Source organism: Halyomorpha halys, unplaced genomic scaffold (assembly GCF_000696795.3).
Source record: "Halyomorpha halys isolate HHAL.00 unplaced genomic scaffold, Hhal_1.1 Scaffold833.1, whole genome shotgun sequence".
In the NCBI taxonomy this organism is placed as follows: Eukaryota; Metazoa; Arthropoda; class Insecta; order Hemiptera; family Pentatomidae; genus Halyomorpha; species Halyomorpha halys.
The window spans coordinates 535804-553959 of NW_027109632.1; the positions used below are offsets into that span (position 1 = coordinate 535804).

At 30.7% G+C, this 18156-nt stretch overlaps 1 protein-coding gene across 1 annotated transcript in view; it reads left to right on the forward strand.

The window, feature by feature from the left end:
* The first annotated feature begins 758 nt into the window (after window positions 1-758).
* tous (testes of unusual size) overlaps window positions 759-18156 on the forward strand; it is a 25479-nt gene continuing 8081 nt past the window's right edge. The window contains exons 1-11 of the mRNA XM_014429875.2: window positions 759-985; window positions 1399-1663; window positions 2581-2837; window positions 3794-3949; window positions 7389-7566; window positions 9354-9558; window positions 12768-12985; window positions 13059-13262; window positions 14000-14173; window positions 15833-16150; window positions 16437-16621. Of these exons, the coding sequence (XP_014285361.2) occupies window positions 759-985; window positions 1399-1663; window positions 2581-2837; window positions 3794-3949; window positions 7389-7566; window positions 9354-9558; window positions 12768-12985; window positions 13059-13262; window positions 14000-14173; window positions 15833-16150; window positions 16437-16621 (2387 nt within the window). The remainder of the gene's footprint in view (window positions 986-1398; window positions 1664-2580; window positions 2838-3793; window positions 3950-7388; window positions 7567-9353; window positions 9559-12767; window positions 12986-13058; window positions 13263-13999; window positions 14174-15832; window positions 16151-16436; window positions 16622-18156) is intronic.

An 18156-nucleotide genomic window follows, 5' to 3' on the forward strand; every position in this document is an offset into this window, starting at 1 on the left:
TACACCCTACCGTTTAAGCGTTGTAACTAATAGGTACCTTTGTATGTCAACTTTCTGAGGTAGGGAGGTTTCCCATTTGGAGAGCTGCACTTGACCAAATTTAAAAATGTTGGTACTCAGTGGACGCAGAATTTGATGCTCTCCAACTTTTTTGGAAGTTTTTTACCACATCACTTGCATAATGTGGTAAAAAAAACTAATTATTAATTTGTAGTACTCTACCGACGCAAAATCAAATAATTTTCAATTTTTTATGTCAAAACATTTTCGTAAAGGTGAACTGTTAGGAGTTAGCTGTGAAAAAAATAGCATAATATTTCGAGTTTATTATGGCTACGCAAACTCCGCCCAAGGTCAGATTCATTAGCCTTTTTTTATATGGTTGTATCCATACATATACAAGAGGAAATAAATAAAAGCTGAACCTCATCTATTACAGCATACGAACCCTCTATTGACAGGCCTATAATTTAAAGTGTATTAATTTATATAAGTTACACGATTCAAAGATTTGAGCTTTTTAACGATTTAACGTAATATTCAATTTAAATTCCTGGTACTACTGATCTGAAACTGTGTTAAGTTATCAATTGAACGGTGGTGGTATTATATCGTATGATGAATAAACAAGTCTAAAATACATTGCTCAGTTTGATAATTCATTTTGACCAACAGCTAAAGATATTGATTTCTCTGCCTTCGTAAATATTCCTTAGCAACAGTTGTTTATCTCGAACACTAGTGTTTATATTAATGAAATGGACGAAAAAACTAATGATTACGAAATACCTTATTTAGAACCCAAACTATTTTATGGACTATCTACTAAAATCAAAGAAAACGCCATATTTGTAAACGATGTAGAATTACTCCATCCGGCAGGAAAAATTTTAGTCATAGATAATTTGAACAATGGGAAACAAAATTTTATAAAATTGGCACTATCCAAGAAAGAAGTAACAGGAATTATAATCAGCCCTAATCGGTAAGTTATTTCAAGTCAATGGAATCATAATTGATGTAAAATATTTTGAAGAACGAAAAAACTGTGAATGCTGTTTATAATAAGTATTAATTTTAAAATAAGATATTAACATGATAAATTATTTCATATTTATTACTTAAAATTAGTTATTTATTCAAATTTAACAACGCGAAAACTGGTCTACGTAAGATCGAACTAAATTTGGTCAAATAATTTCGAATTTTATGGTCCATCATTTATACCATATAATAATTGGGGGTTTATCACTTACTAGCTTGGTGATAGAATGACAGCCAATTATTGGCCATAAATATATTTGTTTAGCATAAGAAAAAATGGCTAAACATTTATTTAAAATAAAACATAGTAAGTGGTATGGACGTTTATAATTATGTCATTTCCAATTGTTTCAGAAACTTTGTTGTCGTAGCAGAAAACGGTGTCAAACCAACCTTATCTATCTATGAAATAGCTACCCAAAAAAGGATGAAATTACTTGGAATTCCCTTCAAAGAATCAACAGCCACTGATTGGGCTGGTGTTGCTTTCATGGAAGACAATATTCACCTTATTGCTGTAACTGGACATCCTGATTGGAACTACCTCATATACGACTGGCTTAAAGGATGTGTTGTCTCTTATGGACAAGCCGCATATAACTCTTCAACCGTAACTCAGGTATGATATATTTCTTCATTTTTAATACAATAAGTTGTAAGCATTGTTTAATATGAATTTACCAATACTTGTATTTTTATTGTAAGGAATTACATTATGGATTACTTTAAATTATAAGTAATTAACAATTAGTCGCAAGCCATCGGATTATCTTACATTCTCTTTTGTATGTTGGTTCTCCTCTCTTGTAACCGTTCTTGCAGATAACCATAAATTTTATCTGAAAGTTTCACAACTTTTTGTATGTGAAATAGTATTCTCTCTAAAGTTGCCAATAAAATGTAACGGATGACGGTAAAATGGCTATAAGAAATGTAAACTGTTATCAGTTACCTCTGATGACGGTGTTTTCAGAAATCATTCAAGTCCTCCGGAAACCTATTGAACATAGCTTGTTTAATCTTTATTTGTCACAGTCTGCTCATTGATCCATCATTATTTGTACTTCTGCAACACTATACATTGATTTAAATAAATTCCATTTCAATCACCCCACCATCAATACTCAGCCACTATAAACTGGTTTCCCTTAATTTTATATAAAAAAAAAACAAAAAAAAACCTGGTGGTTCAGCGTCATTCTGATCCTATCAACTAATCCAAACCCGCTTCTCTAGAAACAGTACTTCCTTATCAAGTAGCCAAAGATCCATCATAAGAAGTGAATTGGATTATTCTGTTCTGTAACCACCAGTTTCTGTTTTGTTTGAAAGTTTAACAACTCAATATCGTTGCCCAAAGTGTTATTAAAGATGAAGGAACGATCTTACCATCGTAAAGTTTTTAATAGTGACTTAAACTTAAGCAAGATTATCCCTTATATGATTCTGAATCTTCCAAAAATAACACAATAATAATATATCGTTTATTTCAATTGTATTCTTAATTTTTATATCAAAATACCAATGGTTTTTTAGATTGCTCCAAATCCTGAAGACAGTAGCATGTTTTTATTAATAGGTCCAGGACATTTTCGGTTGATGAGCCAATCGGACCGTATATGGCGGCAATACGGCTTCTCAAGAGCTGACAATGTTCCATTGCAAGTGGCCTGCTGGCTAGGACCTCAAACAGTCTTAGCGGGATCAAAAGACGGCAGGCTTCTGCTCGTTGCCTATGGTGAGCTTCGAGGAGTTTATGAAGCTAACATGTTGTCTCAGATACAATTAACAGAGTAAGTTTCTATAAATGATTTATAATTTTTTATTTCTTTTAAACTATAAATTATGTTTAATATTGAACTAGATTTATTTAGATAAGCGATATGAAGTGTTTTCAATAATTTATAATTTTAAAAAATTTGAGTTGACTGTAATAATACTATGGTAAATATATCAAATTATAGATGGTGTACCACATAAAATAAGATATTTGATTTCTATCTACTTATGTCTAAACAAAATGTACACTCAAGTATTAACAAAATTGTAGAATTATCAATAATACAATAATCAACTAGCATTTATCAATAATTCCACAATTATGAAACATAGGTAGGTAAGAAAATATCTCTTATTCACAAAATCATCACTTGACTGCACACCCTCTCATTTATCAGAGAACCAAGGCTATTGAGTGCGTATTCCTTCACGTTTTCACACTTCCCTTGCAATGCAGAAAGATCAGACCCCAAACTCTTCTCAAATGACTCCTCTCGGATGATAACAAGTCACTTAGAACACGGAACTGTGAAAGCGAACATTCTTCATTCAAATAAGAAATTCAGTAACAAAGTTACAAGTTTGCCTATTTTGTTTTTCTTCTCTTATTGAATCGATTCTTTTTACCTATTCCTTTTTTTTTATAATTAGAAAAAAAAAATTAATAAATAGAACAACTTGCGTTCCATAATCTCGTGGTTTTCCAGGTAAAAGACATTGTCTTAAATAATAAAATTATTATACAAATTAATCAAATTTAAAATTTTATTATAATAATGCAATTAATTTTAGTAAAAAAAAATTAAACACACGAATATCAACACAGTGTGAACTATTTTTTTCATTTATTATTCTTTATAAATTAAAAAAAAAAAAAAAAAAACCAAGGTATAAATTTGAAATTTTGTGACTCCTATAATTGTGTCAAAAACACAGAACAACTTCTCTTTTGATTTTTTTTTTTTCTCAGTTCTGAAGAAGTAGTTACTCTGGCATCGAACGCAGTGACGGATGACAACAAATCTGGAATACACGAAGTTAGAGCTTTGATTTCATTTGAAAAAGGCTTTCTGTATTCTTGTAATCTGGGGGAAGTCTATGTATTTGAGAAAGTATCAGAATCAAGGTATCGTCTCAAATTTTTATTATAGTTCCTTTAGATCATTGATATTAAGCTTTCGATTTTTTTTCTAAATTCAAGGCTTTCCATATCGCCACCAATTCATCAAAAAGGTGTCGATTCACGACCTACGTAATTTCTGTAGTATTAATAGATTTTTTTTTCAGATTCTTAATTTTTAATTCAATATCTAATCATAATATATTTAGTCAATGGAATGTTTTGTTACTATTTTTTATTTTATTTTTGCAAATAATTATACCAAGTTATATTGATGACTACTTACTTTTCCTTTAAAAAATGTAATGTTTATTTTTGGTGTTTTTTAAATATACAAAATTGTTTTGAATGTATATATGTATATCTTATATTTAAGGAGTACTAAATTAACTTCTCGGTCACATTTCTTTTCAAAAAAGATGCCACCTCTTGCTATTATAATTTATAATATTCAAGTACTCCTTGTTAAGTGTTCATAAAATACTCAAATCCTCTGTAAGTTAATTTTTATCAACCATGTTTTAGTTTAAAAAATGATAAAATTCATAATTTTAAACAAAAATATTTATTTAAATGAATAAGTGGAAAATGGTCCGGGTGCAGTAAAAAAAAAACAACTCAAATAGTAATAACTATTTTCATTTGAGCTAACGTTTCGCTCCACGTTGCAGGGCTTCGTCAGGGCTAAAAAAAAATGCAAACACTAACATAAGTAAAAAAATAAATGGAAAATTACAAGGGTATACAATGAAACGTAAAAATCAAAGGTTATAAACAATAAATAAAAACCGAAATAGTAACAGATAAAAAGAAGAAGTATAAAAGTAAGTACAACTAAGAGATGAAAAAGGGGGATAATAATAAAAAAAAATAAAATAAAAAAAAAAAGGAAGAAAATTAACGAGATAGAATTCATACCTGTTTTGACAGAAGCCAAAGTCAGAGTGAACCGTTTGTATTGGGAGGAGTGGGGATGGCAGTTAAGTGCGTTACATTTGAAAATAATTTTAAAGTAAACAGTGTAGAAAATAAAGAGAATATTAAAATTAGGTAAACAATAAATGATAATATACGCAATAGGGCGGGACAGGAGAAATATATAAAAAAAAAATTAAAATGTACACAGATAGAAAAAAAATAAATAAAGTTAAAATAATGGGATACAATATAGATGATAAAGAAAGACAATATATCGAATGAATGGGGATGCAGAGGTATATGAAATTATATAATAGAAACATTAATAATAAAGTAATTAATGTAAGTATACTTAAGCTGGTAACATATGAATATAAATTAAAATTAAAATACATAAATATAGAAGAAAAAGGAAGGAATGTAACTATAAAATATAATTAAATTTAGTATGGGTGAGAATTTAGAAAATAAATAATTAAACCAGAATAAAATACATGACAGGAGAGTGGGCTTTTGAAATGCTGAACGTAGAGAAAAGAAGAATTATGAGGGCTTTATAAGGTTCAAAATGTGTCAGTATGTCATGGAGATGCAGTCTTTATAGACTTTATGATTGACGGAATTCTCCGTTAATTTATGTGAATGGACTCAAAGATGAGACGTTTTTTATGGTTGGGGACAGTAGCAAGAATTAAAGTATTATCAAAATTAAAAACATGATTCAGGTTTAAAGCGTGTTCTGACAATTTAGTGGCAAATGAATTACAGGAATTGATAGAGGTTTTGTGTTGGGAAATGCGGTTCTTAAGTTGATTCTTAGTTTCGCCGATATAGAAGGAATTGTAGCATGGGGTAGAAAAAGGTATGTGATAAACTACATGTTGTCAATATTTTAAGTTTAGGCCTGAATTTCTCTAAACCTCCTTCAAATATTTCTCACCTCATACCTTCTCTAATTACCGACTTTATTTTATAATAGAATTTATTGATCGAGACGATCTTTTTAGTATTTCTGAAGAAAACAGGGATTGTAATCGAATTTGTAAATCAAGTGTAAATGGCCCGAGTGGTCGAAACACTTATACTAATAAAAAAAAAAAACAAAAAAAAAAAACAGATCCTATTCAACAATCATGCCCTTCATAAAGTGACAAACAAACTACTTGATTCGTATATTATTTAAATGCATGTGAATTATTTCTATTTTTTTTATTTTTCATGGCAGAATATCGATATTTTTAATTTTTCAGCTTACGAAGTAATTATACAGTATCTCCTAAATCAACATTTCCTAATAATGTATAATGATTCATCAAAAAATAAAAACATCAACAGAGAAAGAAAAATAAACTTGAAAATAGTTAAAGAGTACAAAAAAAAAGCCCAAAATAAAAGTGTATATTTAAAATTATGCTCAACTATTAATTGATGGTTTTTATTATAGGCTTGATTTTAATTTATTTTTTTAATTTAATGGATTCCATTTAACTAAAATCACTGTAGAACTAATTGACAAATGTGCTAAAACGTATATTATTCATTAAATACATAGAGAAATCATTAATAATAATATAAAATAGTAAATACATATATTTGTTAAACTTTATAAGTAATATATTTAACAAAAACTGATTAAATTTACCGCCGAATCACCCACAGATAAGGTAATGACATTTTGGATATGGATACCACTTTTGACAATAGTAAAATCATAACAAAATTGTTTTAAAAAAACAATCAGTGATACAGTATCAAATGATTATTCTAACCAAATAGGATATCAAATAATAAATGTAGCGAGGAACCTAGTTAACAATGTAATATATTTAACTAATATACGTTACATGAAATTTATTAAAAATAAAATTTACCACACCTCAATTCAATATTTTTATCGATATAGCTCAATAAACAATTTATGAATTTACAAATTTCAAATAGCTATGATATGTTTTGTATGTGATGGAGAGGACATCTTGCGTGCCCACTTCACCCCCATCAGTCGTCTCAGCAATGATATTCTCTGCTTACCCTTACTTCATAGTCTTGCAACATACTTCAACCATGAAAGATGTTTGTTCGTTGCACGGTCCGTCCTGGTGTTTCGTGTGTCCACTAGCCTCAGCGTTAATTTTTGCGGTTGGGTTGACAGACAGAAGAGTTGAAACACTCAGCCTTAAAATTTTCTGGTTAACATTTTTAAAATACATGTTAGTAAAAAATTAAAGATCATATTAAAATAAGAAACAGCTTTTCTTTTTTAATTTAAACATTTCTAATATTGATTCGAAAAACAAATCAGGTACAGTTGATTTATTTATTCAGATGGACATGTTCGATTTATTTTCTATAAAATGAAAGAATTCCTAATTTTTCATACTAATGATAAATTATTCGATAATTCTTCTGGTAACAAAGGCTATAAAATATAAACCACGTTTTAAATAAGCGAAGTAAATTAGATGAAAACAAGTATTGTAATTTGAGGTACATGTCATACATGTAACAAACACTGTTTACATTTCAGATGGGTCAAGAAAAATGTGATAAAAATTTCATCAGTAGGAATGGGAAATGCGGAGCAAGATAATATGTACCGCATCAATTATGTTACAGTGAATCCTTCTCAAAACAAAATCGTTTGCACGACCATGAAAACAGAATTATACATTTCCGACATATTTTTCGATCAGGATTTTGATAAGGTATTTTATATGAGAATAAACACTTATTTTTAAAATAGTGTACTATGATGTAAGTAGATATTATTAAAGACATAGCAACACGTATAAGTCTGAATTGAAAATCGCTCCAAATGGTTATACAATGTTTTTTGTTGGATATTCACTAATATTGCTCCAATGAAGAACTTTGTAAGCAATTTAATAAACCTGAATGAATATAAGATACGTTCCAAGTGATATATACTATTTAATATTTTGATAACAGTATTCTGGAGTAATTCCAAAAAAACTGAGTGACTTTAAAACTGCCTAAATACCTTTAAAAACGTGTTTATACTTTTAAAACTTACATATTTCGTATTTTAGGTAATAATGATCCGATTTCCTTCTTTCTTTCCGATTAATTTCTTGTTTTGTAGAGAATTCAATTGGTTTTTAAATCAACTACTGTATTTAAAAATCAGTGGATAGAGGACGGACTCATTTATTTTATTTTTTTTTGTTTTTGAATTCTACCTTGTCAAATAACTAGTACAAAATCTACCATAAAATTTAAAATATTATTTTAGAGCTAAATGGATTTAGCTGAAGCCACTATCATATTAGGAGCCCGATTTGATACTTACATATTGGTAGTCGAAATCTAGTGAAACTAATGAATATTTAACAAAATAATTTTTTTTGTGTAAGGCTTTGATAAATTAATTTACCCTCTCTCATGATAAACGGCCGAGATATGGCCGTATGAAACTTCCAATAGGCAGCCATTTTTAAAGGCAAATTATCAAGAAAAGACGAATTCCGATAACCATCAACGGATGACTTTTATTTTTTCAAAATTAAAAATTTGAAAATGGAGAAAATCCATGGTTAGTATAAGGGTGGATTTTTTTTTATTAGATATTTGGATTCTCTTCACATATAAAACCTCAAATACTAAGGCAGGGCTACCTTTTTTAGTAAATTTCAAAGGTTCATTTTTTAAAACAAATATTTTATCTTTTTAAAAATTATAATTATATCTACCCAAATCATTACGAAACCAATTAAACTAAATCTGGTTATTTTCAAAATAAAGTCGTAAGAATTGCATTGGATGCTCCTTGATTTGTAAGAAATAGCCAATTGTATTTGAAATTAGAAATAGAGACAATAGAGGATTACATAAAAAAAAAAGTTCATGAAGCTCCACTCCCAGTTACATACAGTTAAAGGAGCAGTGACCTACAACTTGGGAAACCCAACCACACCCCGAAGACTGAAGCCCAGGCTGCTGCAGGACATCCTGTTATAAATTCTATATTAATCAGTTCTGTTATTGTTACTCTAAAATTTTATTTTATCTTAATTTTTTTTTCTCTTCGTCTTTTTCTTAAATTCACTTTTTTTCCATTAGAAGTCAATTATTTATTTAGTTAAATCCATAAATACCATTGGTTTTTTTTTAACTTTACTTTTATCTTTTATTAAGAATTATAATTTTAATTTATTTATTTTATCTTAATTTTTTGTTTTATTTATAACATTGTATATTCTTAGGGGTGTATGAGACTATATTCATAGGCTCTTCAATTAAAAAGAAATCCAATTATATTTTTAAATGAGGAATATTTTTTTTAAGAATTTTTATTAGTCATTCAATTTTTACAAGTTATTGAAAGTTAGTTGCAATTTCAATAAAAACTATTGCCATATTTGTGGCGAATGGCTCATCACGTCCGGGATCGATTTCAGAATGTTCAAAAATAAAACAAAAATTATAATTAATAGATGCACCAGCCTAATAAAATGTTTTTTTTATTAAATAGGAACCAGTTGCTGAATTTAATAGCTTGGGTAATGGATACCACGATGGCCCTATAGCTTCAATCTCTACTTGCTTATGGAAACCGTATTTTTTAACTGCTGGACTCTATGATAAAACTATTCGCCTCTGGAATTACGAACTGATGAAGGTTGTTATTCAGAAGAAATTCACTGACGTCATATACAGTGCTTCGATGCACCCATCAGGTAAAATATATATATTTTTTTCATTATTTTAATACTTACAGATACACTTTCGTCTATCAAAGAATATTACCTTTCAAAGGCAAAAAAGATAATACAGTGCGGCACTTGGGAGATAGAGAATATTGGATAGAAGAAAAAGGAAGCGAGTTATTCATACGGTTTAATCATATTAAAAAGTTGTATGGAAATCTCTGAAAAAAATCCTTATATCAACTAAGAATGTGTTTTTGGCAAAAAGAAACTCTTCAGAAACAAAGTCATTAAGCGATCAGTATTGCAAGGAAATTTTTTGATTCGGAGACCTAATCAAATGTGGAATATAATTTTTCAACGTTTATACTTTTTCTTACATGCATTTTGTTCCTAGTGAGCCTTCTCAATATTCTAAATATGACCGCACAACACGCTAATACTAGAGGCCGTGGTACAAGTTCGATTCCGACCTGAGCGGGTTGACCCCACAGACTGAAAACACGACTTTCCCACTCTGCTTAGAATAGTTTTGTAAGTTTTTTGTGATATAATAAGCACCCCTTATACTAGAAAGGGCCAGGTAGTTAAAGATACCTTGGTCTGTCCATGTTTACACTCGTAAACTACAAGGTACAGTTGATATGTTAACATGTCAGGGTTAGATCGGGTACCTCCCCTCTTTCAATGCCTGTATATATATGTAATATAATAATAATATGTATATCTGTATATGTTGATAATAAAAATATTAGCAGGTAAGAAAAAAAAATCAGTTTGGGTATACACATTAAACTGACATCAGTTTTCGCAAGCTTTACTTATTACAGAATGGATAGGAGTTTTTCGGATGATTTTGATGAGGAGGAATAGTACGTTACTGTAACAGCAGCATATATTGATAGTGGATGTACTGGTACTGGTATTTGGTGAACAAATCCGGCAAGTGGGCCTAGCGGTCCTTTCTGCCAATCCCTGACGGTTACCTGAGTTCCCGACACGTACTAACCAAGGTGAGAGTGTCAAGATTCATTCTTCGGGACCTCCGAAAAATGAATGTTTAACTGCCTCAATTGGGAATCGAACCCACAACGTTCCGAACCGAGCGCACTGGGACCTGCGCCACAACCCGCACGGCCGTCACGTCCCATAGTGGAGGATACACTACTTAAATAGATTAGGGTTGCACCCCACAAATAGTAATACATTGGTTTACGGATAAAATCTAATGCCACAGCTATTGGCAGACAAAAATTTTAGATGTGCTAAAATATGAACAAAGAATAATTCTGTGCACTTTAAAATATAAACATTTTGATAATGACGGGACATGTTTTCTTTATTTGTTTATATTTTATAAGACCAGAGTTTTTATAAAGATTGTAAATATTGTCAATCAAATAAAAATCCCAACCATGCAATAAATATGTAAATAACATTTTTGGTAATTCAAGAATTTGTCTTGTTTCAATCCAAAACCCTATTCACCAGGATCAAATGATAGATATATTTTTAAGGTGTTCAATAAGTTCCTTTCCGAGGTTCATGGCTGTCACTAACTGACGTCATGACGGTCTGGGACTTTAACTTGTAACTGACGCGTTAGACAGCATGTTGAGGAAATTAAACTGTTTACACGATGTGTCAGTGTAGTCTTTACACTTCTATCCTAATCAATGGATGTTTGTCATATGACATATTATGTGTCATCAAGTTATGTCAGCGTAGGAAACGTTCACCTTAACACTCTTCGTCTATCGACTCGAATTGAAAAAGCACTGTTATCCTAAATGAAATAATCATGATATGGTGAAATGAGGTTAGAGTAGAATATAAATCAGTGGTTCTCAATCCTTTGAAGTAAGGGGAACAATAAGGTGGAAATTGAACCCTGTACGGTCTACTTCCATTCCCGTGTTCTTGGAAGGTTCTTAAAAGAAAATATTTCAAAATAAATTAGGATGCCTACAACTGCATTTTGAGTAAGTTTTTTAATGCAGTTACCAGTTAAAATATTTTAACCAACACCCAATCATCAGGAAATAACAATAGGGGTATTCATGACGTTGTGTTAAATGTAAAATATTTTACCATGTTAAATTTTGAATGCATAAGAGCTCCTAGCGGATTTTTTGAGCAACTGGTTTTATAACCTTTCCTTCCAAAACTTCATGTTAATTAGTTGAATGTTTTACGATTGTGAGCAGCCCTATTTAAAGTCATGTTAAAAGTTAAATGTATAACATCTCCTAGCGGAATTTTAGAGCAACTGGTTTTATAACCTTTCCTTCCAAAACTTCATGTTATTGTTTACTTCTACGTTTTCGTTAAAGTAATTTATTACAACATGCCTAAATTGAATGAAAAGTAAAAGTTTGGTTTCTGAGTGTCTTGTTGACCTTCTAACTTGTGAGGAAGAGAATCATGATAAGCTAATTGCCAACTGTCATTACAATATTATTACTGTCATCCATCGCGTTATTAGTTACAAAAACATCCAAAAAAATGATAACACAAATAAGAGCAAGTAACTTAAAACGACAATAAATAAAACGGTGACGAGCTCAGCTGGTCTGTTGCGTGAAGTCATTTTCCATTTAACAGGCCTATTAACAGACTCTTAACCATGTTTTATGTTATATAGTTTTAACATGGTAAAAGAAGGAAATATTTCTCTATTTAACATGCTAAGCTAATGATCATGAATACCCCTACTATCTTATCGGACCTTCCCGCGGTCTATACCAAGGCTCTAGTGGGTAACCGGTTGGGAATAAATGAAATTAATAAAATTTATATTAAAAATGACTTGGATTGAGACCAATAAGAAGAGTGAAATTTCTTATGTTAATATAGTATATCATCATAATTTGTTTCTTGGTGGTAAATTGTAATCTGAGAAGCGGTTTATGATCCAAAATCATTGTTCATATTTATCAACTTAAAGTCTAAAAAGTATTGTATTGTACAATGTACAAAATACAGCTTCACGTAAATGTGTATTTCAGGTCGTTTTTTGTTAGTACCGGATTTACCTTGTTGCACTAGACGTAGTCAAAATACTTGCTTTGCGTACCTCCAACAAATTCTTCCCGTACTCGTACAACTCTTTGGGAAATGCTGATTTAGAGTATTTCAATGATTTTTTCTCATCAATAATTGTTTTAATGTTTTCTAATACATGATGTAAGACTTTCAACTTTTGATTTTATTGAACCGTATCGCGTTTTTTTTTCTAGGCTTTTACTGTTTACTTGGCTTCACTGATAAGCTACGTTTCAATTTGATTTTGGCAAATGATTTGAAGACAGTTGGACAAGTCGATATTAGGGCTTGTAAAAATGTTGCCTTTGCGACTGGTGGCCATTTGTTCGCAGCAACGAGGGATATAGTTATAGAGGTGTACTCAGCTGTATTCTTCACGCGGCTTCACATTTTAAGCGGTCACCTTGGGCCTGTAAGTATTCATTGGTCGAGATTTGAATTCGTAGTTTATTTTTTACTTATAAATATTTTCTCTGATATTACAGATCAAAAGGCTAGTGTTTGGTCCCAGGGATAAAAGTTTATGGAGTTGTGGTGGTGAAGGATCCTTGTACGAATGGGACATGGACAGCGGTAAAAGGATAAGTGACATTTTCACAAATAAGAACGGGCAGTTTGGTTTGGCAGTAGGCGATGCAGTATATTCAGTAGGAACTGATGGAGTACTGAAAGAAGTTATGAATGGTAGTGTAAGTCATAGAATGTTACTTCTTCTTACAATGCTACTTCTACAACTGTCATCAATTAATTAATAATACCTGTAAATTTCAATTTGCATTTTTATCTCTTATTTTTTAGACTTTTTGAAAACACCTAATTTGACCTTTTGTGCACGGAAATACTAATAGTATCCATGTTTACTTGATTTGATAGGATTGCTTATTTTTTTTGTGTTATGATCTCGTATTGTGAGATTCACAATATGTCACATATATCGTACATCGATCAACCTACTCGTTGTAATTGTTTGTTTGAAGAGTCAGACAAGTAGATAACCATGGAGACCGGGAGTGGAGGGTTTCACGCCGTTTTTCAATTTCAGACGCTTTTTAAATATTACTCGATTAAACTATCTTAAAGTCTACTATTCCCGTTTTGAGCAAATATTTCAAAAGTGATATAGGACCTTCACTCTCCGGGTGTCTTAGTGTGGTGGGTACGGGCGAGAAGGATTGTTTTTTTAGTGGGTTATGATCTCCTCTTGTGAGATTGTGACATGTCGTACATCGACCAACCTACTCACTATAATTGTCTATTTGAAAAGTCATATAAGTAAAGTGACAATTACAATGTAAGCCATAGAACGTCCCTTCTTACAATTTTACTTCTACAACTGTCATCAATTAATTAATAATACCTGTCAACTCGAATTTTTTTTTTGTTTCTATACATAATTTCATTAATTTAAACAATTTTGTTTTACTAGATATCACGTGAGATTGATATGCTGCAAACCTCACTGAGCTGTGTGACGTTGGGTAATTCAGGACAATTGCTGTTTCTCGGAGGCCAAAAAGGAACAGTTGTGTCAGTCCTTTATCCCCTAGTTCACCCTCCAAAGTGGCAGGAGTTTTCAATGCATAGCCAACCTCTCCAAGAAGTGAGTCAAGATGTAGACTTATATTCTAGAGCACATATATATATATATAACTAAAATAATTGCAAAGTGAGGTAGGAATCTGTGCGTTGATGATAGAACTTGATTTATGTGAATGATTTTTTCTTTTACTTCTACTTACCTCTTTAATTACAGGACAATCTAAGAGCCCAAGATGAGAAAAAGAGCAGTTATTTTACCCCAATTTGTGATTACTTAATTGAAAACTAGGTATAATCACTAGTCAAAATTGATGAGTCTGTCAATAGTATAGGTAGGGGGAATAAAAAATAGCGGCTGTTTCAAAACATTAAAAATAATTAGTCTTTTATTCGGAGCTCAATATTTTTACAACTACCAACAACAATAGAAAATCTAAGAGAGCATCATTTAAAGTAGAGTAAATTTGCTGAAATATTAGCCCTAATAGAGCTTATATTATAGCTTATATTTACGTTCAATAGTTCTCGAGATATAGCTTCTTAAAAAGCAACATTTCATAAAAATGTTGTATGGAACGTACTGAAATATCAGCAGTTAGTTAATTTATTTTTAGAAATCTATATCTCATGAATTATGTGACGCACAGATGTCTATTAGCAATCAAATTAAAGCAAGTGTAATGTACTATAAAGCAGTTTATGACCTTCACCTTCGTAGGAGTAGTGGTTTTCATGAAAGTGGCTAAAATAAATTGATGTATAGTTGTTCGGACAAATTTTCATTCACCAAATTTATATTCATATGTTAATATCATAAAAACTACTACCCCTACAAAAATAAGTGTCATGAATTACTTTATAGTAAGTTAAATTTCCTTTATTTTGATTGCTGGCAAACATATGTGCGTTTTATGGCTCTAGAGATCTATTTTTTCAAAACTCCAACATTTTATACGAGCAACTAGAAATTAACATTTTGTGAGTTTATTTTACCAAATATCATAAAAACTACTACTCCTACAAAGATAAACATTATTACCTATTTTATAGTAAATTTAACTGGCTTCAATTTAAGTGCAGACAGACATCTGTACGTTGAATGGTTTCTGAAACAAAGTTTTTCATAAATCAAACTTATTGTCCGAACAACTATAATTCAATTTATTTTAGCTAATATCATGAAAACTACTATTCCTACGAAGGTAAAGGTCATAAACTACTTTATAGTACAATAAACTTGTTTAATTTTATTGCTAATAGACATCTGTGCGTCACATAGTTCTTGAGATATCGATTTCTTAAAATAAATTAACTAACAACTGATATTTCAGTATATGTTTATGTTGCTTTTTAAAAGGCTATATCTCGAGAACTATTGGACGTAAATAGCTCTATTAGGGCTAATATTTAAGCAAATTTACCCTTCTTTAAATAATGTTCTTTTAGATTTCCTAGTGTTGTTGGTAGTTTTTAAGATATATAGCTTCGAATGAAAAATTAAAGTTTTTTTAAGTTTTTGAAACATCTGCTATTTTTTATTCCCCCTACCTATACTCGGCTGACTCATTAGTTTTGACTAGTAATTATACATAGTTTTCTTTACAGTAATCAAAAATTGGTGTGAGATAACTGCATTTTTTTCTTCCCAGCTCTTGTACTATAAATAAAGCTTTTTACATCTAATTATATTCTTTTATTAAAAGAATTGTATGAATTTCAGGTTGTGATAAATCATAATGATAGGATATTGATGACCGCTAGCGAAGAAGGCTTCCTTTGCTTGTGGCATATAATGTGTAGTAAGGAAAAACGTTCCACAATTACCGAAACAATGCCAAGCTTAAGCGAAATACTTATCAGCTTACATGAGCTAGAAGAATTGTACGGAAGGAACAAAGAATTGAGTGATCGCCTCTCAGAGATAGAAGGACAACATGAATACACTACTCGTCAAATCACTGCCAATAATGAGGCACAGCTTCGTGAAACTCAAAGTAATTATAACGCCATCGTCGAAGACCTAAAGTTTAGGCTAAAGGTGGGTATTATAATTTTAGAAATGGTATTTCAACAGACAAATCAAAGTTATAGACTTTAAACTATAGAAATACCAATTTTCTATGGTAGAGGAATTCTATTGCTTATGAGCATTGTAGTTCGTTAGACTTTTATTCATATCAAATTAAATTCAAATGTAGTAAAAAATATTAAATCCTATAATATATATAAATTTATTAAATAATACTTCCAAATACCTAATTTATATAAATATATTTAGTGATTAACATATCCAAATAGATTTAACTTGTGTTTATATTCAACAGCAAATGGAAAGAGAACATTTAGTGGAAATAAACAAATACCAAACAAAGTTGAAGGAAGAATCAAACAGTCTTCAGAAAAAAATTGAAGAACAAGAACAACATTTTAGTAATAAGCTTTTAGATACCCTCAAGAAAATTGAAAACCTAAAGGAAATTAACAACAACTTACAAACAGAATTTGAAAGGCAAGTGCATTATTCATTTTATCTTTCTATTGCGGTGAAACCATGGATTACTATAGGGATTTTTTTTTTGTATTATTATAAAAATTGTTTTTCTTGTGTTGTGTGAACGCATTTTTAAAGGGTTCTATATTTTCGGAGAGTTTTTTGGGGTTGATATTTTTAAGCTGTTTTTTTTTTTTATTTTAGGGGCTTTAAAACCAGAGAATAAAGAAGTTAAAATACTGAACAAATTGGAAAAAATTAAATTATCTAATATAATTAACAATACCTATACTCCTATGATAAGGATAAGACTGATTAAAGGCACCAATAATTTACACAATAATTTTTCCCAATAACTTTCTTATTTACTAAATTTTCCTTTGGTTTCACAGTTTTTCTTTTTTGTTCAGATCTGTTTTATATATTTCGCTCATAATTTTGGCCAAAATAATATAAACTTTAAACGGGATGACACGTTTTTCAACAATTGACATTTAGATAACAATTATTTAAAGAAAACGGAACCAGGACAACAATTCAACCAACAAAGGGGTTTATTTTGAACAAATAATATTTAATTTATTGGTATAAAACTTATACAACAGTCTATTTAAATAAATCTTTTAAACTCATTACCCTTACCTAGAAATCACAAAACGGACTGAAATGAAAATTATAATGATATAGTTGGTAGGTGTCTTTCTATTATCTGTGGTGGGAGGAACTAGTCTGGCAAATGGGCCTAGTGGTCCTGTCTGCCAACCCTCTACGCACTAAGGTGTAGAGATTCTCTATGTACCAAGGGAGTGTCAAGATTCATTTCTCGGGATCGCCAAGAAATAAATATTGACTGTGCTGGATGGGAGTCGAACCCACAACGTTCCGAACTGAGGGCTTTGGGACTCACGCCCCAACGCGCATGGCCGTCGCAGCTCAGTGGGTAGTTTTACTTTTATAAATTTTAATCGTGATTCAAGTCACTTTTTTTTATTCAGTTATCCCCCGATCACCACCATATTTAATGTAGCATCAGCACTAATCCCCCACCACTATATATGTGTCTCCCTACTTAGTCTAGCTAAGTAGAGTACGTGTCATTAGCTCAGTAGCACTTGTTATGTAAACATTCTTGTTTGTATTATACCAATAATTTTTTTTTTAGTATTTCGTGAGTGATAGTTCATATTTTTCGTTTCTATTCCTTCCGAAATTTCGGCATTATCCAAGTTTTTCTCTCGACGTTCTTCTGTTTACGTCCTTCTTCTGAAGACTTTTTTATTAATTTTAAAAGTAAAACCATCATTCTCTTACAAATATTCACGTTGTGTTCGCCTAAAAGTGTTATGCAATACATAGTTATCGACAATATGTGTCAATAATTGAGGAAACTGATCATTTGAAGATCCAATTATTTACACCCCTAATAGGTTTTCGATCAAAATTTACATTCAAAAATGATTCACATCAACAGGAGTTGATATCGAAATATGTTTAAAACACTTAAGCTCATAAACATAACACACCGAGACAAAACACAAAATCTACTTTGCGAA